The sequence below is a fragment of the Primulina eburnea genome, chromosome 2 (assembly GCF_022965805.1).
Source record: "Primulina eburnea isolate SZY01 chromosome 2, ASM2296580v1, whole genome shotgun sequence".
Lineage (NCBI taxonomy): Eukaryota > Viridiplantae > Streptophyta > Magnoliopsida > Lamiales > Gesneriaceae > Primulina > Primulina eburnea.
The window spans coordinates 2,312,533-2,335,214 of record NC_133102.1 but is presented as its reverse complement, the minus strand read 5'-3'; the positions used below and the strand labels follow the sequence as shown (position 1 = coordinate 2,335,214).

General features: G+C 36.5%; 3 protein-coding genes and 2 pseudogenes across 9 annotated transcripts; 2 read left to right on the top strand and 3 right to left on the bottom strand.

The window, feature by feature from the left end:
- Positions 1-545: 545 nt before the first annotated feature.
- On the bottom strand, positions 546-3,885 carry LOC140818620 (receptor-like protein kinase FERONIA; annotated as a pseudogene).
- Positions 3,886-6,244: 2,359 nt separating this feature from the next.
- LOC140818614 (uncharacterized) lies at positions 6,245-7,488 on the bottom strand. Its single transcript, XM_073178640.1, has one exon. It carries the CDS (start codon positions 7,092-7,094, stop codon positions 6,378-6,380), a length of 717 nt encoding a protein of 238 aa, XP_073034741.1. The 5' UTR covers positions 7,095-7,488; the 3' UTR covers positions 6,245-6,377.
- A 2,423-nt stretch (positions 7,489-9,911) lies between these two features.
- LOC140818580 (protein PIN-LIKES 6-like) lies at positions 9,912-15,164 on the top strand. 5 transcript variants are annotated; one of them, XM_073178610.1, is made up of 11 exons: positions 9,912-10,230; positions 10,712-11,021; positions 11,132-11,211; positions 11,294-11,418; positions 11,994-12,115; positions 12,426-12,635; positions 13,083-13,157; positions 13,728-13,828; positions 14,402-14,454; positions 14,597-14,785; positions 14,932-15,164. In XM_073178610.1, exons 2-11 carry the CDS (start codon positions 10,827-10,829, stop codon positions 15,051-15,053), a joined length of 1,272 nt encoding a protein of 423 aa, XP_073034711.1. In that variant the 5' UTR covers positions 9,912-10,230; positions 10,712-10,826; the 3' UTR covers positions 15,054-15,164. The 5 variants fall into 5 exon arrangements, with proteins under 5 accessions (XP_073034711.1, XP_073034686.1, XP_073034718.1 ...); XM_073178585.1 differs by having other exon boundaries at positions 9,912-10,324; XM_073178617.1 differs by lacking the exon at positions 9,912-10,230 and adding an exon at positions 10,377-10,397.
- A 345-nt stretch (positions 15,165-15,509) lies between these two features.
- Positions 15,510-17,823, bottom strand: LOC140818608 (uncharacterized; annotated as a pseudogene).
- Positions 17,824-18,336: 513 nt separating this feature from the next.
- Positions 18,337-21,967, top strand: LOC140818558 (KH domain-containing protein At2g38610-like). Of its 3 annotated transcripts, none has more exons than XM_073178575.1 (8): positions 18,337-18,499; positions 18,620-18,826; positions 18,928-19,019; positions 19,758-19,909; positions 20,575-20,688; positions 20,827-20,943; positions 21,125-21,329; positions 21,603-21,967. In XM_073178575.1, the coding sequence occupies exons 2-7, from the start codon at positions 18,747-18,749 to the stop codon at positions 21,278-21,280; spliced, it is 711 nt and encodes a 236-aa protein (XP_073034676.1). In that variant the 5' UTR covers positions 18,337-18,499; positions 18,620-18,746; the 3' UTR covers positions 21,281-21,329; positions 21,603-21,967. The 3 variants fall into 3 exon arrangements, with proteins under 3 accessions (XP_073034676.1, XP_073034669.1, XP_073034660.1); XM_073178568.1 differs by having other exon boundaries at positions 18,339-18,499; positions 18,931-19,019; positions 21,125-21,268; XM_073178559.1 differs by having other exon boundaries at positions 18,340-18,499; positions 21,125-21,268.
- Positions 21,968-22,682: the final 715 nt, after the last annotated feature.

Below are 22,682 nucleotides of genomic sequence, written 5' to 3'. Positions count from 1 at the left end.
CAATTGAGAAGCAAGAAAATGCAAAACATATAATAGAACATAGAAGGTACGGAAATCTCGGGAAACTGCTAGAATAAAAACCACAAGCAACTTCACATGATAATATACTTGAGACTTCTAAAAAATTTGATGATAATAACGTAGTCAAGGCTATGCCATTGATCAAGCTTAAAATAATTTGTGAGAGCTTGTCGTCAGAAAAAATTAATGCAGGCTTCTGTAAGATTTAACATACACCCTATACCATGTCTATTGACATTTTTCATCACCCTAGTCAAAAATAATTTTATCTTCTACAGATGAATCCGTGACGCAAATTTTAAACAAAAGAAATACTTATTTTTTCATGCAATGATGAAATCTAAGGTAAATTGAGTTTGTGACATTTGGTCAATTGCCACAGCATTTGTGAGCGACCAAGGCCATGATATTTCATTTCACACCACCAAGAAGTGTCCGGTTCAAACCGTAGCACGACCATATTATCAAGATCATTTTTTTTTGTTTACAGAAGAAACAGAGATTAGGCAGAGACACCAGGCAAAACAGATAAAAATAAATCAAATCACTGATTTTCAGGCATCTTTGACACTAGCCAGGAATAGTTAGAACTTATATTATAGAATGTTGACGGTTTGAGCAAAAATATAAGATACATAAAAGTACTATTTTTCTGTGGTTCATAAAATCATAGGATACTATAGCAATGCACCCATTAACCATTACCAGCTAGATACTGAAAGGATTCATATAGATAATGTGTGAGCCCATATGTTACCGCCCTTCTGGATTCATTATCTGGGAAAAGACGGCACTTGGAGTCGACCCATCCGAGTCCTGGCTGGCAAGGCTACGGCCCTCAATGCTTGTTGACGATCCTTGTCCACCGCTGCAGCTATTCGAATAATCAAAACCCATAGGAGACAAATCTGAATCTTTCGTAACTTCAAAAGATTTGACGTCTTCAAGGCCAAAACCACCGCCACTTTCCTCTGCACTCTCCTGAAGTTGCAGAGCAAACTCAAGGTTCCACAGCACATCACCCATCCGAGGCCTATCACTTCCAACGTCAGACACACACTTCACTGCTGTCTCAGCTACTTTCTTAAAGCATTCTGGTGCTATTTTCCCCTTGAGATAAGGATCAATGATTCCGTCAAGCATTTCCTTCTTATGGCAATGTAGCGCCCACTCAGCCAAGCTAACTTGTTCTTTTGGAAGTGTTGGGTTTACCGCCGGTCTAGCGCATAAGATCTCAAAAAGTACAACTCCATATGAGTACACATCAGACTTGTCAGTCAGTTGTTGCCGTCTGAAATATTCGGGATCCAGATAACCAAAACTACCCTTCACCATTGTGCTGATGTGGGTATGATCCAGTGATGGACCCGTTTTTGACAGGCCAAAATCCGAAACCTTTGCAACCCACTTCTCGTCCAAGAGGATGTTTGTCGTCTTGACATCGCGGTGGATAATGGTGTGCTTCGCACCTGTGTGCAGATAATGCAAACCACGTGCAGCACCAATACAAATCTCGAGCCTCTGCTTCCACGGCAACGGGGGATTCTGAGTTTTGTAAAGATGCTCCCGCAGAGTTCCATAAGCCATGTAATCATATATAAGTACCATTTCACAATTCTCTTCGCAATACCCTATCAGAGATACCAGGTGGCGATGGCGAAGTTTTGAGAGCATTTCAATCTCGGTTTGGAATTCATGCATTCCCTGCTCAGAAAGTGGGTTCCCTCGCTTAATTGCAACTTTTGCTCCGCTGTCAATCTCACCACGATAAACTTTGCCAAAGCCTCCTACACCAAGCAGAAGAGCTTCATCAAAGTCATTAGTGGCAGCTTTGATCTCGGCAAATGAAAAATGGCGACAAAGGTTTGAAGGCCGCGAGGAGGAATAGCTTCCTGTGGTAGTTGTCTTGGCAGAACCAGAAGAAGGTGAATTTCCATACAAAGACAAAGGAAGCCAGCCATCACCGGTGCTGGGATCCTTTTTGCGCATCTGACTGTAGGAAACAACGCATACGATCAAACCAGCAACAAGGAGTGTAGCGAGTCCACCTCCAACTGCTCCTCCAATAATGGCTTTGTGATTCTTTGATTGATTAGATCCCGATGATTGGCCGATGTCAACTAGAGGCTGCGGAAGGGGAGCTGGATTAGGACCAGCAAGATTCCCATTGGTACCATTTATTTTGAAAATTTCTAGTCCATTCAAGATAGCATCATATCGTTGGGACTTTGAGAGAGTGTAAGGGTGTAGATCAAGCCAGAGATACTGTTGAGGCGGACCGGTGGGAACAAATACCACATAGTCCCTGTGAACAGGTACACCATTGCTTCCTGCCCAACCAATCACATCTGCCGCCTTTTCTGCAGTCCGATTATTCATGAAGATACTGAAAACTCTCTGATTTACTTTGTTAACAAGGTCTGATACCTCGCAGAAGTGGAGTCTAACGAGATACGAGAAGCCAGAGTCAATGTTGAATGTCCATGTCAGATTGTAATTCTGATTAACCGATGCATTCGGACCCATCGACCTCAAAGTGGTGTATACATCAAGCGGCGCAATATAGCTAGGTGATCCTGAAGGATAACTTACCGTTACATTTGGATCAGGAACCTCTGTAACTCCGCGAGCCGCACTGAATATGTAATTTGAATCATCATGCCATGACCTCTGGAGACCAGTATCATGAGAAGGAGAAATGTCGTTTCCGCCCACATTCAGCCGATAAACATTCTCAAGTGCTGTGCTGTTGTCAATATTGAATCCAGTGGATTGCCCGACAACAGTTTCTGTCCCATCTGTAATATATATATCAGGATGTGAAACAATCTCAATGCCATTTACGAATGCATATGAGTTGGAAGCATTTTGGGATGGTGTGAATGTTATATTCAACCATCCAAAGGGGACATTAAGAGAGAATTCCTTCATCATATAATCATAATTCAGAGCCTCTGTTGTTTGAGAAGCGTTGAAGTTCTTCAAAAGAGTATAGGGTCCGGAAGTCACGGAGAAAACTCCATGGGAAGCATCTAATCCATTATAGGAAGCTGGGTAGAAATACAAACGAAGGAACATACGCCCAGATGCCACCGGGAAACTGTAGGTGAAATCGGAGTGGAAAATTCGAGCCGACATGTAAGGTACTTGGGGTACAGAGGGTTTTTGGATGGCAGCAGAGGCAGTTAAAGAGTTGGTGCTTGGCAAGACAAACTTTGAGCCAATATCTGATGTCCATTTTCGACCATCTGAATCGGCATGAATCAGGGGGACCTCCACAGCTCAAGAAAATCTTCTCCGTCGGCGCATAATCAACGGCAGAAATTACAAACGCCAGCAGCAGGAGACTAAAAGCCGATACAGGCCCACGATAACTGTGGATTCTCATAGATATATGATTAGTAGAAAATATCATCCGGACATGCGAAATTAAAGAACACCATTGTTCCCGAAATGGAAATGAAAGATACAAGGAAAACCACAAATAATTGATATCCCAGAATCCTGAAGACAACGATGATAACCTGAAGTTCCGAACTTCAAACAGGTTCAAATTCAACAGCACAACTCCATCTTTAACAATATACAGAGAAAACAAAACCCACGAGCAAAAGAGTGAAATTCCGGCTAAATACTGAGATCTGGAGCTGGTTGAAATCGACCACCAACTCAATGATGCTGACTACTAAAAATAAAAATAAAAAAGATGAAATCTTGACAAGAATTGAGCAGCAGATGCGCATAGAAAACCATAAACCAACACGGTTCAAACACGAGAGAAGGAAAACTGAAATTCACCTCAAATACTTATAACCGAAAAGCCCTTCAAGCACTGATATTAATATATAATAATTATTTACTCAAAATCCCTCTTAATTTTTTTTTTAAAAATCATTTAAACTGGATTGGAATACGACGATGGACAGCCGTAACAAGGAAGTCGGTGATGGAGTCACTAGTATGGGTTGTCGGGTGGGACCGAATCCAATTAGGTCAGCTTTGTTGGTCAAAAAAATCAGAGGTGGGCTGCATTTTATGTTAGTACATGTATATACTCGGAGAGAGAGAAGCACCGATTTTTGTTTGGTAAATTTTGGATAATTTTGAAATTAGTTTTTTTATTCAACAATTTTCAGTATATTTTTGGAAAAGTTTTTCCTATCAGTTATCATTTTTTCTATATATTCTTATTAATATTTGCATCATTGCATGTAGTTTAGTTGGAAAATTTAGTTTGATGTCTATGTATATATAGACATAAGTTTAATAAATAATATAAAATAAGTTTAATAAATAATATAAAAATATAGATAGATGAATATAAATAATGTAATTGTGTAAAAATAATAAAATAAAATAAAAATGGAGCATAGAATATAATTTCATTTAGACGAAAGAAGTGTTCACCCAAAGACTTGATTTTTTTTTTCCAAAATTATATACTAATTATACACAGAGAAGACAACTTTCATGCTTTCTTTCGTAAGTATCAAATATCAATCAATAATTCTGATAAAGACGAGTCGCTACAACCGACCCGAATTGTGATATTTATTTAGGTACATTAACCCTTTTATGGCTTTAATGAAATATTATCCAAGAAAATGAATTTCACATAATGTGAACCAGCGGGAAATAATAAACATAAACAGAAAACCACTCTGTTTTTCTTTATTTCTATTTATTGTTTTTGGTCACTAAAATATATTTCTTATTTAATATTACTTCCTACAAAAGCTACCTCAAAAAAAAAAGATGGTCTTAATCCAGTACATATAATCATGAGTATAGTATATCAATTTATCTTTTTTTTAATTATTATTTAGAATATTTTATTTCTTTCTATCATTTTACTGATCCTCACCATCAAAACTATTTTTATGTACGTATAGTTTTTACATGCATTTTATGGATACTTCCTTTTAAGAATTATTGTTCTTGTAAATTTTATCATTTTAGATTTAAATGTATCACACACTAGTTTTTTATTTAGTGTTAAAAGCAACGTACAAATGCACGATAAATGATCAGTTCATGTGACAAGCGGAAACCGAGTCTGAGACCCGTGGCCCAAAATGATCCACGATTTCAGTTTCGTTCCTTCAACCTTTACATATCAGATCATGCAAGACTATGACTTCCAGTACACATATGAAGAAATGTAGCATATATACAAGCATTTTATCAAGTTCTAACCTTGAACATCGCATCGTCCACCGCCTTCTTTTTTGCCATTCAAGGCCAGCAAATAGACAGGCACTGTCATCATTCCACGAAATGGATTCCCTCTAATCGATCATACAAGCTCCAGTTGCACAGTTATTCAATCTAATACCAGAATTCCTGGTGAGCTCGCCTTCTTTGTAATGGTTCTCCCAGCAAACATGTTCTCGTGTTATTCAATTGTGAAATCGCGCCTATGGTTTCCAGATATCAGGATGTTGTGGGAAGAGAGAAAGCTCCCGCTGATATAAAAATTAGGTTGGAGGGGAAGTACCAGAGGTGCATTGGCTTTAAATGCCTTTCTTGATGCATGTCTGATCAAATTTTGCACTTGGTGCTACTGGTTTCATATCAGGCACCAATCCGATCAGATAAATCACATCATTCAGCATTTTTATCCTGCCTCCTACTAAGTTACCATTTACAAAATTTATATTTATCAAATATATTAATTAATTTGGAGTTTCTCCCCATATATCGATTTGTAGGCATTCCATTCATCATACATCTGTGTAGAATCAGTCAAAGTATAGACCTCCTCAAAGTATACACATGAATGAGCACATTACGCTTAGTTAAGATCATATCGGATTTACATTGTTTCGTATAAATATTTGTAATAAACGCATTTGCCTCAAAAAATTTAGCACATTTTGTTTCAAAAGCACGAAGATATAAATCCAAAACCTGACTTTGCATTCTCTTTTCAATGGCAACGACTTAGTTAACATCAAGCCATGTGTTTTTTTTTTGCCTACTTGTTATTAATCTCTACAGAAACCAGAAAATTGCACCAGCCGTATTTTTCAAGATGCGAACATAGGGAAAGGGGCAGACGACACATCCTAAGTGCCTGGAGGAAATTGGAAACATAATATCAAATGAAGATCATCACAGACAACTCTTCTCCTATCCGAAGAATTTAACAGTTATCTCACATTTAGTTGTCATTACGGCAAATACTAACAGAGTAAACAATACAAAATAGAACAGTCCAACAAACAATGCTCAAATGATAATATGATGTTAACGAGATAAGTATTATCAAGATACAATTACACAAATCTGAGTCAGTATGAGCTAGATTTCTATCACATTCCGTGGAGTTTCTGAATTCCCGCAAAGAACAGTAGTTAATATTCAAGCTTTCTGCATAATTTCTTGTCAATGTTTCTATACTTACCGATGGACCTCTTCGGAGCTCCAGGACATGTTTCAGCGATTCCGGTAAGGCGTGCTGCAAATTTAGGGGTGCAAAATCCATCAGAATCCGAAACCTGGGACAGGGATTCGGAAGCAATTTCCTTGGTCCGCTCTGAAGTAATAACATCCAGTAGTTCGCTATACACAATATCGAACATATGTTCTTCCTCAGATATGTTATCATTGTAGGCTTCCTGATTCCAACTTTCCAAATTTGTGGTGCTAGAGAAGTTGAGCCACCTCACGATATTGTTTCGCGAATCTTCCGCGCATTTTTTACTGCGAGGAGCTAACATGAACTTGTCATGTACAGGAGCAAATGGATCAAAGATGCTGTCTTTAGGGGTTTTTGAGCCGTCGTCATTAAAATCGGAGCAAGGCACGCTGGAAGGGCAATAAACCAACATGGCTTGGCATGGCATATCAAGAGGTTGTTCTGCACTCCCTCGTTCGAAATCGGGAGTTACAGGCCGCCCAATAGAAGTAGGTTTCTGATCAAATGTCAAGTCTAACAATTGAGGGAAGCTTCTCACATCCTTTTCTCCCACTACGGGAGAGTCTACCTTCGGAATAACGCAAATTGGAACGAAATTCGAATAGATAGTACCTTCCATTTCCAATCCGTTCGCACATAGTTCAGAACCCATGTCTCCGAGAGGAATGCTATTATCAACGGTCTAAAAAAGGAACAATATTTGTGTGAATATCCCCGCAATCCAATGAAAAACAACAAACTTCTACGTCAACAATAAAAAACAGAATGGTGAGGAATTGGGGAAAAATTAGCTGAATTTACACGAAATTCCAGCTCAAAATCTCTGACGTATAACAGAGCGTCAAAACAATAAAATCGAGAGTTCAGTTGAAGCACGACGAGATGAATAAAGCAAAGAAACGGAAGCAAATCGCACTGTTTCGAAGATGAATCCGCTTAATGGGGCACAAAGCAAGACAAGCAGGCGCGCCAAAGGTTATGGGGATCGATGAGCAGATGCCCTAAATCAGAAGCCATATAACTGGTACTTAATTTTGGGAACTGTACAATTTCTTCTCAAATAATAATAATAAATGTAGTATATATATATATATATATATATATATATATATATATACACACACACACATACATGCGCGCGCGTATATGACCAAAAAAATTGTGAGACGGTCTCACATGTCATCTTTTTTGTGTTATCAATGAAAAAATATTACTTTTTATACTAAGAGTATTATTTTTTTTATTGTGAATATCGATAAGGATAACCCGTCTCACAAATAAAAATTCGTGAAACCGTCTCACAAGAGACCTAGTATATATATATATATATAAATATATATATATATATATATATGTGTGTGTGTGTGAATTTACTACATTTCTTCTCAAATGATAATATTATATGATTATTATTTTTATAATTATCGAAATGATTTAAAACTCACCTAATTCACAAACATGATTTTTTGCTTTATAGAAGTAATTAAGCTCTATGTAGTTTTTTTATGTTAAATTATTTTAGGAATGTTCGAGTTGGTGAAATATGTGAATAATTTGTTAATTGTTAGATGTTATATTATATGTATCAATATCTTTTTAGATGAGTCTATCATACATTGTTTGTACAAGGTAATGCGCTTATCCAATGCAACAAAAGTTAGAGATCGCGAGTTTTCATGTCATAATATACATATATATGTGTGTATATATATATATGTATGTATGTATGTATGTACACACACGTGTGTGTAATGATTTAATTTGAGATAAGGTAAATTAGTACAGACAATGGAGTAGCAGGTAGCAAGAAGTATAAAATATTAGTTACTGTGCAAATGTTGTGGTTATATAGTTAGTTTTGTTGGTAATATTTTTGGATTTTAATAAATACTTGTATAAAACTACAAAACAAATAAAAATGAATATATTTGAGAATATTTTATTATAGTCTGCAATTGTCAATTTTGTTAAAGAAAATAATGATGCAGCCACATTAAATATATTTGTATATATAATGTATGGATTTTAAAATTATGGAAAGTGGTTGAAAAACAGTAGTTATATAATAAATTTGTTCTTATGATATTTTATTAAATGAAAAAAAAAATTAATATTATAAAATAATATTATAATTATATAAAATTCAATTTTTATCATTAAATCACTAATGACCTGACAAAGTGGGCTTTGACGGGCCCAAGAGTGTGGGAAACTATCAACTAACATGGGTGATGGGTATGGGACCATATTGATCTTCCAATCCTTATGTTGCCAAATGAAGTAACATCAGTCAACTAATGAGTCCAAGTTAACATTTGTATTCCCTCCAATTACGGAGCTCTTGTGTGCGACGTAGCATAAGAGCTAGTTACTGATGGTTGATTGAGTCATCATGATTTACCTCCTCTCACAATCCTGTCGAGCCGGAGGTGAGAGGCACCTAAGGCGAAAGCAAGTTAACATTTGTATCTATCTATAGATCTATATACACACAAAAACTCCAATAAAATTATCTCACGGATGAAATTTGTGAGACGGATATCTGACTAAACTCATAAAAAAATATTACTTTTATTGTCGATATTGACATGGAGACTGTCTCTATTATTAAAGTTGAGTACTATTTATTAATCGATTTATGGCTAAACATAATTTTTATAAAATGTAAACTTTTAAATTTTTATTATATAAAAATAAGATTGTTACATGACAAATGCATCAATCGTACACAGTGATATCTCACAAGATCTCGATGGCTAAATATATTTATACTCGACTAATTCTAAAATGTCCAATAATTTTTGCTGGCTTTTTTTTTTTTAATTTAATTGAAAAGAAACCCCATGCACATGCAGCAACAATCGCTGCAAATCAACAATATAATTTAAATATTAAATAGTTTTAGAATAATAATTGTTTTCTCTCCCAAATCTTCAATGAATAAGATTCGTTTCCCCACATTAATTTTTTTATTTATTTATGAGTGGTTTTAAATAATTTAACTAAAATCATAACAAACACTTGGAGAATTGAATGTAGTTAGTCACTTCAATCGGAATTCATTTTATCAAATCGACAATAACGACATTACAACCAACATTTATATATTAATTAATAAAAATATAAAATTAGCACGATAATATAATAATAATAACTAATATATGACAAAAACTTATGTGAGACGATATCACGTTACACACAAGGTGTGCAACAAGTCGTTGGTTGTGTTCATGTCAATAAACTTCAATCAATTATTATGTCACAGCTTATTTATTTGTTATGGAGTCTGGAGAATTCTTTCGCAAAACATAACTATTATTTATTATATGATAGTAAAATTCATAACTATTATTTTTTATTTATATTAAATAAATTTTCGAACTAAACAAAATAAATATATACATACATACATACATACATATATATATATATATACAAACACACACACACGTAACGTCCAAGTAAAAGCAACGTTTGGCATTACTTCCGAACGGGGTCCCCACGCCACAAGAACACATCACATGGTTTGGTTTGGTGGATGCCGCCGCGTTCGAGAAACTTTGATACAAGAAGAAGAAGTGGGGTGGTCGGTTGATTTTTTCGGAATCGGGCGATTCTGTATTACTGGAATTGGAAGGGTTTGAGTAGGAGAGGAACCGTTAAATATCATCATCATTGTGATCATTGGTTCAAGTCTATCGTCGTTATTTGGGGGTTCACACGAGGAAGAGAGTTGGTTGATGTGGTGGTGTTATTATTGCTATTTTTGAAGGGAAAGAAAAGAACAGGTGTGTTATGTTGTGTGGGCTGCTGTGATAGGAATATCAGCGCATGCTACTGCCAGCTGCCTCGTAATATCGTATTGCAGCTGTCCCTGTTTGGGTATCTTTCAGCTCTCTCTTCTCCTCACTATCCTTTATTCGTCGTCGACTTTTTGATTTGCTGGTCATCTTTCGTGGGTTTATTGTGTCCTTTTTGTTTTCTTTATTTTCCTTTTATAATTCGTGTGTATGATAATTGTTGTTCTCAATTGATGATTGTTTCTTCTGATCATATTGGCGTGTGATCATTCATTAACTTGTTCTGGTTTGTTCGATCACGTACCTTTCTTGGATTTTTTTTTTTAAAACTCCCTCCTAAAGACGGAATTTTTGTCAGAATAGATATTCGGATGTGTGTGAGGCAAAAAATAAATAAATTCTTCCCATCCACAGGTTCTCTGATGTTTTCCCCTGCTTTCCAATATATATATTTTTTTTAATTTTGTAGATTATAGAAAGTTACGGCAAAGAGACATATCCACCAGGGGACTCTCAACTGCAATCGTCAAGGATAACTATTTCTTGCTACAATTTGAAGATTACATTTTTTTAAAGGTGAGGAGATGATTGATAGAAGGCAAAGTTTTCTGGTTCAGGTCCTAGCAGAACCACCGAGGGGCGGAACGTCGTTGCTCGGAAGCATCAAGATTGCTGTTCTGCCCATAGCAAAAGTCTTTACCATGTGTTTCCTCGGATTTCTTATGGCCTCAAAGTTTGTAAACATTTTGCCTTCTAATGGAAGAAAACTTTTAAATGGGGTAAGCGGATACCATGAAATTTTCTCCAGCTTTTATATCACATGTGTGGCCTATCATCAAATGATGTGTGGCTTATTATCAATTGTTTTTGTTTGTACGACTTGATGCAGCTCGTCTTCTCACTTCTGCTCCCATGTTTGATATTCTCTCAACTAGGACAAGCCATTACTTTTCAAAAGATGATCGAATGGTAAGGATTTTGTGTCAGTTATTCACTCTTCCTAAATAGCAATGACCGATTTAAGTGCTCAATCCATGTTCTTGTCTTGCAGGTGGTTTATTCCCGTTAATGTTGTTATAGCCACTATAACAGGTTCTATTATAGGGCTTCTTGTTGCCTGCATTGCTCGTCCTCCGTACCCATTCTTCAAGTTTACCATAATTCAAATTGGAATCGGTAAATATTCCAGGGTTAATTACATTCCTGTAGCTGACGTTCATTACAAGTGTTCGAGCAATGTGACTTTCTTGCTCTGTCTTTGATCGCAATTTCGTCTGGGTGCTTTTTTGTCACGAGCAATAGCTTATTCTTGAATCTTGAGATATTGCAACATGCACGAACGAACGTGACAATAATTTATCACCATAATATAATTATGAACATTTCAAGTGAAGATAATTAATTTTCCTTCCTTTATTAAAATTTTCTGTCATCTATGGTTTAATAATATCATTTCCAAAATTTTTGCGTGAAAAGCATAAGATTCACGTTCATTGATTCATAAAGGTCGCTTCTATAATTGTTTGTTTCGAGTTAGCCCCATGATTCATGGATAAAAGGACACTAGCATGATAAATGATGCTTAAAATTAACACATTCTTTACTGTATGATCCCATGTTGTCAGGCCGAGTGGCATGCATTAAAATGGGCACTTGCTGTTACATTTTGAAGTTTGGTTTGAAAAATAAGCGTAAATTATTACATTAGGACGAGAATCTAAAAGTTGGATTCTTGATTTTTTTGCTTTCAGGGAATATTGGAAATGTGCCTCTTGTCTTGATTGCTGCATTGTGTCAAGATAAGTCGAATCCGTTTGGAGACAGTAGTAAATGTTCTCAAGATGGAAATGCTTACATCTCATTCGGCCAATGGGTACGTTGCTTTCTTTAGTCCAATAATTACTGCAGCTCAGCTTCAGCGAATACACCAGTTTTACATGAAGAAAACCACATCCCACCTTTTGCAGCTTTTGGAGCTACATAGACCCTTGGGGCCTTTCACATGTTTCCTCTTCTGTGTAGTTTTTTTTTTTTGGAAATTATCCAAGATAGACATAATGATCCTTAGCATCAAAACTGAAAAAGTACACACCACTCAAACATGATATGGCTTTTTCAACAACCTCTCTGCATAATTTGTCCATTTTTTGTGCATGGTAACTATGCAATTCTTTTGCCCACAGGTTGGTGCAATTGTTGTATATACATATGTTTTTAATATGCTCGCACCGCCGCCTGGTGGTACATTTGATATTGAAGACGAAAATCTTCCTGTTAAGAATCCTACAAGGATAAGCTCTAACTCTGCTGCTGAAGATGGTTCTCCTGAGAATGCTCCCCTACTTATGGAGGAGGCTATTTCAAATGATTCTAGCTATAAGAAGAAAGATAAGGTGAGAACTGAAGAACCTATGTTAGTTTCATTTTCTTATTCAAGATCTAACAGAGATGTAATTTTGCCTCTATCTAAATTTAGAACACGAAGGTTTCCATGTCCGGGTCGTTGTTAAGCTGTATGAATATTTGCATGCTGATCTACTTATTAGCTGTACCGGCATTGTTCTGGTCACAAAGTAAAAAGCCACCGTTTAGTGCTTATGCTAAGCTACAAATCTTCTTGGAATTTTTGACATCTCAAAAAATTGTAAAGACTGATGCCCACAATAAGCCCTGGATTTAGTTTTTTTTTTGAACTTGATCAATCCTGTTGACCTCGTTGCTTCCTTTGTAAATTTAAAGCAAAAATCAGCCATGCGATGAAGTTTATATGGATGATTGGATTTTGTTGGTATAAGTTATGCCATTAATTTTATTTTGCTTTCTGCTACCTTGCCATGCAGGTTAAACATTTTCTAAATGTTATATATGAAAAATTGAAGCTCAAGCAAATCTTTCAACCACCAATTATTGCTTCTGTAAGATCAGTTTCTCTTATTATCTTTTATTAGCTTTTTTATTACTCTATGGAATGTTGGTCATAGTATTTATTTTTTATGGTTTGCAGCATTTGACTGGGAAGTTAGTTATCATTGTCAATCATTAAGGCCAGTTCAAAATCGAACATTTGCATTAGTAGAATCATCACGTTCTTCAGCATTTTCTAGATGTTGTATTATAAGTATCCTTTTTCCCTGTTGCAATGTTCTTACTTTCTTTTTCTAGCCTGCACCTAATAAGAAGTTTCCAAAATGGATCCAGAAATATGGAATTTCACGACAGATTTTCTCCAACTTGAATTTTTTACGCACTACCAATCGCACTTTTACACCATGTTTCTAGTTTATATGTGCAGACATGCCGATATTTGCAATTAGGCATGTATATCAGGGTATTGACAAATAAGAGTGAGGATAGTAATTCACTGTTTCTCCTTTTGAATATTTTGGTAGAAAATCTGGCTTTCCCATTGTTTTACTCGACTGTTGTTTCCATGAAATTTTGTATTAAACAAATGGTTTTCCTCATGAAATTTTATATTTTTGTAGGTTGTTGCCATATTTATAGGATGTGTTCCTTTTTTGAAGAAATTAATCTTTACCTCGGATGCTCCTCTCTACTTCTTCACTGACAGCTGTATCATTCTCGGGTACGCTTTTCTTTTCCCAGTATGAGTCTATCTAGTTATTTCACCTTTGGGCCATATTACTTCGATTATTTTACATTGATGCACTGATTGTCTCATGACTGAATGATTACTTCTGCAATGTTAGATCATTAACTTCGTGAAGAGATGGACATGAAATGCACTAAAACAGAATAGGTCAATCCGATAGCCCAAAAAGAGGACAGATAACATGCTTAAGTGTTGTTGGCCAGAAAGTTTATTTAATAATTTCAAACAAATTAATCCCATCAATCAGGAAGAAGATTTGATTTTTTTTCCTCAAAATAGGTTTTAGTTCGGCTATTGCCTCAATTTTTGTGCATGTGATAGTCTTAGCCTCCGTAATTTCATCGTGTTAAGGTCGTTAATTACATTCAACAGTAATAATGCAGAAGAGGTATTGAACAATGCTATTCAATGTGAAAGTATGGATGAATTTTTCCATAAAATAATTGATCATTTGATATACAGCGTTTGATGAGTCCATTATCCGTGTTTATATTCCCATACCGCAAAAAAATGATTTTTTTTTATTAATATATATATGATTATCAGGGAGGCGATGATTCCTTGCATACTACTGGCTTTAGGAGGCAACCTAGTGGATGGTATATATGTTATCTAAATTGGCACACTACAAAATGATGTAGTCGAGTTATTGTGGCGAAATTCCTTCAATAGCCTATTGTTAGTAGTTCATTCTCGTGCCTGTTCAAAACAAGTGACTTGTGGTTATGATTTGCCTTACAGGACCAGGTAGTTCAAAACTGGGTTTGCGAACTACCGCTGCTATTGTGTTTGGGAGACTGGTCTTGGTTCCTCCAACTGGACTGGGCATTGTCATGCTAGCTGACAAGCTCGGTTTTCTTCCCCCGGATGATAAAATGTTCAGATTTGTCCTCCTTCTCCAGCATACGATGCCCTCTTCTGTGCTTGCAGGTAAACATTTTATGAAGACTGCACAATATATACATAAACAAATTACCTTTTAGTTGGTAGAGATTTCCATGTTTAATTCGATGGAACATTGATTTAGGAATAAACCAATAAATTAATTATGATGTTTCCACTCCCTGCATTCACAGGTGCTGTTGCCAACCTGAGAGGATGTGGGCGGGAGGCAGCTGCTGTATTATTCTGGGTTCATATTTTTGCTATTTTCTCAATGGCTGGATGGATTATTCTTTATCTCCACTTGCTCTTTTAAAATGTATCACAAGAAGATTGCATTCACGGTAGTTGTTCGGATGGATCGATCTGGACCGGTATTCTAGAATGGTAGCAGATACTGTAAAGCTCTTGGTTGAGGCTATCATTTGATTTAATTATTTATCAAACCAAAATAAATAAAGACATTCTCCTCCCTAGATTTTCAATTCTTGTATGTATAGTCCATGATCTTCACAGTTCTAACAAGTGCCTCTGCCAATGACAATGAACAACTAACGGTGCAATGAGCGTGCCCTCGAAGATACATGCGTAGGACAAATTAATCATCAGTGTTCAATCGAAATGATAACAAATGTGTCCCACGATTCCAACTACGAGGCCAGACCAACCAACGGCTGAATGAGCGTGCCCTCGAAGATGCATGCGTAAACAAATTAATCATCGTGTTCAATCACAATGACAACAATGTGTCCCACGATTATAACTACAAGGCTAGAACAACAAACGGCGGAATGAGCGTGCCCTTTAAGATACATGCGTACACAATAATCATCGTGTTCAATTGAAATGACGACAAATGTGTCTCACGATTCTAACTACTAGGCTAGCTTTCGGAATTTCCAAACGAAAACATTCGAATGGTTACACCACTCGACCATTAGATAACAAGTTATAAGAACGACCACCACCTCCTTTGGCCGTTCTCTTTGCGATAGGGAATGTGGCCACCTGAGCATACTCCATTCACCGAAGGCTTGCCTAACCATAACATGAGAGACATACCGATCATACCGACTATAGGAGCAACTGCAGCAGCAAAGAACCATCTATTTCTTGGAATCTTCTGGCCATTGTTCTCTGCATCGGAATATGCATTAACTGGTTCCCCTTGAACACCTACACCGTGATAAAACTGAGAAAGTTCGTCTACAACAGCATCATCTATATCGTCTGAGGAACCATCAACGTTAACATCATTCAGAGGCACACTAAGCATTTCAACTTCACTGCCCTCAACTTCACTGCCCTCGTTCCTTTTCCTTTCTTCATAATCGATGTCATCAGTTGGAAGCTCATATCTGCATAGAGGACATGTATTTCGTGTGCTTAACCATGGCAAGATGCAGGAGGGGTGATAGAGGTGAAGACAAGGAAGTTGATTTAAAACAGTGCCCACAGTTGGACATTCCTTGCAGATTGCACATGACAGATTATCCAGGTTTTCATACTGTCCATCAATCTTAATTTGGGGCAAGCTATTTACAAAAGATACGGCAGCAGGAGGTGCTCCCATAATCGAAATATCAGTTTCAGCAAGATGTTCCAGAGAATATTCAAATCCCCGCATCCAGGTAATCTCCAAGAGCTCTGGCATAGTTTTGTATCTCCAACTCTTCAAAATTGGATAACAATTCAGTATAACCGGCACGAGTCCTATTCCTAGCTTCAAGTGAAGTCGTACCATCAACATGAGGGGAATGTGATTGTCTGGACCAATCCATGTAGAAATTGTTCCTGTTGAATCCTAATGAACCATGAAGATGGTCTCCAGTTCTCAATGACTCGACCATGTTTTCCTCAGCATTAGCTTCCTCCCATTCACTATCATCGTCTTCATCTTCATCATCTTCTTCTTCCCCCTGATCTTCCGAGTTCCAATGGTAGACACCAGCATTCATTGGATCAATATCTGTATCACTATCTGGGCCACCTCCTCCATCAGCATATCCAAAATTTCCTACCTCCAAAAAACTCTGCCCATCTGCTGACACATCAGAATCTCCACCATAGGCACTGGAAGATAAGGTATCACCCTCACCATGAAAACCCTATATCTCATTATGCTGGCATTAGATTCACTCTCCCCATATAGAGAATCCAAACCATCACTTTCAGTGTCAGAAAACACTCTCCTCCATCTTCTAGACCCACTCGGAGTAGTATGAGAACTAAAACGCCGAACCAACCTTCCAGTTCCATAATAATTGACAGATTGATTATCAAGGTCCACCGCTACTGAGTGTGTTTGTCTTTCGACAGCAATCAATTCAGAAAATTGTTGAGAAAACAAATTCTCAATTGACTCAGAACTCCCATAAGTTCTCCTTCTTGCCCCAGGCATTCTCCTTCTATACACATCAGGTGAAGTGGTTTCAATGTCTAACAAGAATCTGCAATCTCCACAGACACCCGTCATGGCTTCTGGGCCGCCTGATTCATTACCGGACGATAAGATTCTTTGACATACAGCACATGTGGTCGAAAGAAGATTCAGGGACGTGTTGTTCATCGCCAGAGTATCACGATTGTTGTTCGGTGCTGATACCTGAGAAGATTCCTCCAAAACACTTGCATCCGTAGTCAAACTGAATCTACTCATTTACTGACAAAAACAAATACTTCATAAAATCAGAAGAGATATCAAATTCCTGCGATATAAAAAAAAAAAAGAATTCGACCTCACTAGATAGAAAATAATTACCAAGTCCGATCATATACAAAAAATAACGAGATTCATAACGAGAGGACGCAGGTATGGTCCAAGTAAGAAAAAGCAACGGCATAGCTACTCACCTGATTATTTCAGGAGGAAACTGACCTTAGGGCTCCGGCAATCCTAAATTAGGAAATCCGATGAGATGCGGTGGTAGCTTGAAGGAAATGATGGTGGGTAGGTAAAGTCGAAGCAGAGGAAGAAAAAGGCTACTAGCTCCAGACTCGCGCTGAAATTTGGCACTAGCCGACTCGCAAGTCTTACAAATGACAAATCATGCTAGCGTGGCTTGGTCATGAACATTCCTTCCAATAGCTCCTACACACATTTTTATTATCTAAAAATAACATTTCTTCGAACATCTACGTAATCAATTAAAATTTTATTTTATTTAAAATAAGATAACTCTGTATTATATATTTACTTGAAATTATAGTATTAATAAAAAAAATAATTTGAATTATATTTGAAATTAGTGTGTACAAGGGTGATTTAAAAAATAATTAATTAAATATAATTATTAGAAAAATCGAGCGTTGGTGGATTGCCAAAATAAAAAAGGAAAAGACAAAAATGTGTGTGAGACGGTTTTAATGGTCGTATTTGTGAGACATATATCTTATTTGGGTTATCAATGAAAAAGTATTATTTTTTATGCTAAAAGTACTATTATTTATTGTGAATATAGATAGAGTTGATCCGTCTCACAGATTAAGATCGTGAGGTCTCACATAAACTCACTCTGGAAAAAAAATGGTAACAAAGCTGATTCATTTTGTATGCTAAATAATTATTTATATAATAATACATTACATTCAACCCATCAAGCAAGCATAGGTTGGCAGCGAGTGTGATCTCCCAAATCATCCACGACAATAATTCTCGGGCAGCGAGCAGCCGAAGTTTTACAGAGTAATCTCTACTTGCCCAATGGATTTTACTGCCAATTTTTAAGCGTCTAGTAAATCTCAGCCCGAGGCAAATCACAGGTGAAAAAATGGCGATTTTGCCGTGCCTTTCCCCCTCCCTTGTGTTAAAATTACCTCTTACAGCTCTTTTCTACGTTTTTTTTATTAATCAACGATATTATTGTATTTATTTATTTGCAGAAACCGAGGTAGGGGGTATTCCGTGTTTTTGTATCTCTCTCTTCTCTTCTTGTCATTGCCATCTTTGAATCTTCTGAGTTGTGGGTGTTGACACCGACCAGCTGAAATTTTGATCTGCAAGCTCCACATGGCGGGTCGTTACAATCCCAACTTCTCGCCATCCAGAACCGTGTCTCCTCAGATTAGAAGCATCCCAGATGCGGACAGGTCTGATTCAGTATTTGGTTTGTGTTCTTTTTATAATTTACTTGAAAGATTCTGATTAATATGGGTTCTCCTTTTTGTGTTTGATTCGAAACAAATGTTAGCGGTCGGTATTTATCAGAGCTACTGGCGGAGCATCAAAATATAGGTCCTTTCGCACAAGCTCTTCCCATTTGTAGCAGACTCCTGAATCAAGGTTATCTTTTGTGAATTAATTGGATCTTCTTCTTTTTGTCTGGATATTTTTTGCCTTTTTCAGACAGCCGCTGCTTGTTTCATATGTGCTTGTTGGCTCTAGATAATTCGTGTTGCTAGTTGTTTCTGCATCATTCTTGTGTCCCTGGTTGTGGACTGCGATTCAACATCTATCCTTACACTCAAGTCTTTTGCATTGTAAATATAATTATTTTGTTACTATATGATTTTTTTATTTTAGGTTTCATTTAGAAATATAGAATTTCGGCATAGTCCTCTTTAATGGAGAACAAATGCTATTTAACTTGTCTGAAATTATATTTTCACATGTCAGTTTTGGAAATACAAGTTTTCATTGTTATAATGCAAGATAATAGTAAAAACTTGAAATTTTCTTTTCTTTTCTGTTTTTTTTTCCCATTTTACTTCAAACAAATGGTTTTGAATTTGTAAATTTCAATTCATTTCATTGAGAAAGTTTCCAGCTTAGCTAAGGCGCGGTTTGGAATAAGGTGCGAGAGGAACTTGCTTTATCAATAATATCTAAATATACATGTAAATAGCATCAATATGCTTAAGCTAATGTAGTTGTTCTCTTTATATAAGGTCTTGGAAATCTTTCGTTTAGAATCTAAATGTAAATGAGTATTTTGTATAAAAAAATACATGTCTTCTAACATCTTACTGCTGTTTGATCATCATTTGAAATTTTGAATGGTAATTTCTTTTATTTGTCCAGAGATCTTGCGGGTTACTGGGATGCTGCCCAATAACGGCTTTGGAGAACTGGAGAGGCTAAGACATAGAAGTCCCAGCCCTATGGCTTCTTCAGACCTTTTATCAAATGCTGGTAGCACAGGGTTAGCAGGCTGGAACGGACTAACTCAAGAGGTAATTGGTTTCTTTGTCATATATGTGCACTCTATACACATCTAGTGTTGCACATAGAGGCTATAAAGCAAACGTGGCGCTATATATGTTTTTTCCTTTCCCTTTTTGAATTTTGATTTATCTGATTATCTGTTTTTATCTAGAGGGGTGCTTTTATTGCATTATTACCAAAAATGATATACCTTGTAAATTGGGTAAGTCCTTCCAATTTTTGGTGCGAGGGTTTTATTAGTAGCTCACCTTATCCTTTCTGTTCACAAGGCAAAAATGAAAATCATTAAAACATGACAATTCCTTCAGTCAATATGGTTGGTATACTGCAAATCTTTGAATCATGTGGACTGTCAGGTTAACCTATGCGGCTTCTGGAAAATTCTTTATGAAAGTAATATATAAAGGGTTGGGTTCACGTAATACATTGTTTATGATGCCATTTTCTGTGGCAATTACAATTTACAACCGGATTTAAATTTCTTTCAAATTAAAGATTCAATAAGAGGAGTTCTGCAAAAGATACATCAATAACCTTTCACGATTTCTGCTATTCTTTTCGGCTTATTGAAGGTGAAATTGAATACATTGTGAGCATACCTATGTTTTGCATCGGGTGAAACACAGGGTAACTAATACTATATACATTCATTTGATTCTCCACTGTTTTACAGAGGTACGGGCCCCCTGGTATGACTATGAACTGGCATGGAACTCCAGCAAGTCATAGTGCATATACCGTCAAAAGAATTTTGCGCCTAGAAATTCCTGTTGACACCTATCCTAATGTAAGATTTTGTTGGAGCTGGTTTCCCTGACTCTCGATAATACATTGTTTGTGCATGACTGCATTCCCACTCTTTAGGGTTAGCATGCATCCTTCTTCACTAGAGTATCTTCTTAATGCCTATCTTATGGCCTCATAGTTCAATTTTGTGGGGCGACTTTTAGGCCCTAGAGGAAATTCATTGAAACGAGTGGAAGCCACTACAGGATGTCGAGTGTATATTAGAGGATTTGGTTCAATAAAGGACGCTGACAAGGTAAGATATTGTGCCGCCCCTCCTTGTGATAGAGCTCTATCATTTTTTCTGTGGGAGAATCAAAATTATATGGTGAAATACTTTTATTGTAGAAATGAACATTTACTGCTACTTGGCGTCATTTGAGTTTTTAATTGATGTTAAATGTTAACTTCATTCTGCTGGTGTTTGTAATCTGAAGGAAGAGAAGCTACGGGGTCGACCAGGTTATGAGCACCTGAATGAACCACTCCATGTCCTACTCGAGGCTGATTTACCTGCCAACGTTGTAGATATCAGACTACGGCAAGCACAAGAGATAATCGAGGAACTGCTAAAGCCAGTGGTGTGTATCTGAAACAGACCCCCTCATACTTGTATGAAAGAAACTTATTCTCCTGCACTGTGTAATTCTCTGTTTTCTGAAATTTCAAATTGCCGAAAAGCAAGTCCTAAGTCTGAATAGCTGGACTTTTTAGTTCTACTCACTAGTAAATGCTAAACATTTATCCTTGAATCTTCCAAGGACAGTGAATTCTATAACCTTTATCTTTCTAAGACCACCGAGTGCCATCGATACTACCTTCTCTGTAGTTGGAACATGCTAAAACGTTCTTGCTTTCGGTTGCTACCGATTATCTCTGCACAATCTAATTATTCTTTTGTTTGTTTCCTTGAAGGATGAGTCACAGGATTTTGTCAAGAGGCAGCAACTCCATGAGCTAGCCATGATAAATTCGAACATAAGAGAGGAGAGCCCGGGACCAAGTGGCAGTGTCTCACCTTTCAATACCATCGGTATGAAACGTGCGAAAACGGGATGTTAATATGTCGAATCCGTTAGCTGTTTGTCGGAATTTTCTGCTCGTGTGTGTTCTACAATACCTTTTTAAACACATGTTTAACATTCCTCTAGTATATAATATAGGAAAATCCGAAAAAAATATCTTCACAGTTGATAATTTTTTCTTGGATTCACTTCAATTTTTCGACTCAATACAGGAAGGTGTGGAAATGGTTCTCGAGTGGATTTAATTTGTTTCGTAATATGATTTCATCAATTCTCTTCTGGTTATTTCCATTTTTTCAATGTTATCCATTGGATTTTATCATATTTGCAACTCTTGTATGAGATATATTTGTTGCATGGGTAACCATTAGTTATTTAGTTATTTATTTATTTTGGCTAAAATGTTGGGGTGTTTGGAGGGGAACACCTCGAGTACAAGGAAGGAACAAGTCATGAAAAAAAGTGTGTTTGTGTTTCGTGTCAAGGGACAAAATAATCATGAACAAAGTACAACAACAAATGAAGCAGCTAAGCCTTTAATTTTATTCATTTTTAAATTAATAAATCAGTTTTTATTAAAATCAAAGATTAGAAATTTTGTTAGCAAGACAATAAGTCAAAATGTTTTTCACAAGCAGAAATAGCAACTTGAAAATCTAAATTTCTATTAATCTACATGTATCTTTGAGCAAGAAAATGTGCAACTTGATTTGTGCTCCTTGGACAATGGATGAACCAATCTCCGAGGAAATTTGGCTTCGAATATACATAAAAACTCAAACTAACTTTCAAAGTCATGTATATATAATTTCATCGATCAATTATATAAAAATGTTCTTTTTATCAAAATCTTGATCTTATCGACTTTGGCAAGATTTGAATCTGATATATTATTTACGAACAATCTAATTATTTTCCACGTGCTTGTAAAAAAAGAAAGGAAGATGTATATGTGTATTTAGTTTTATTT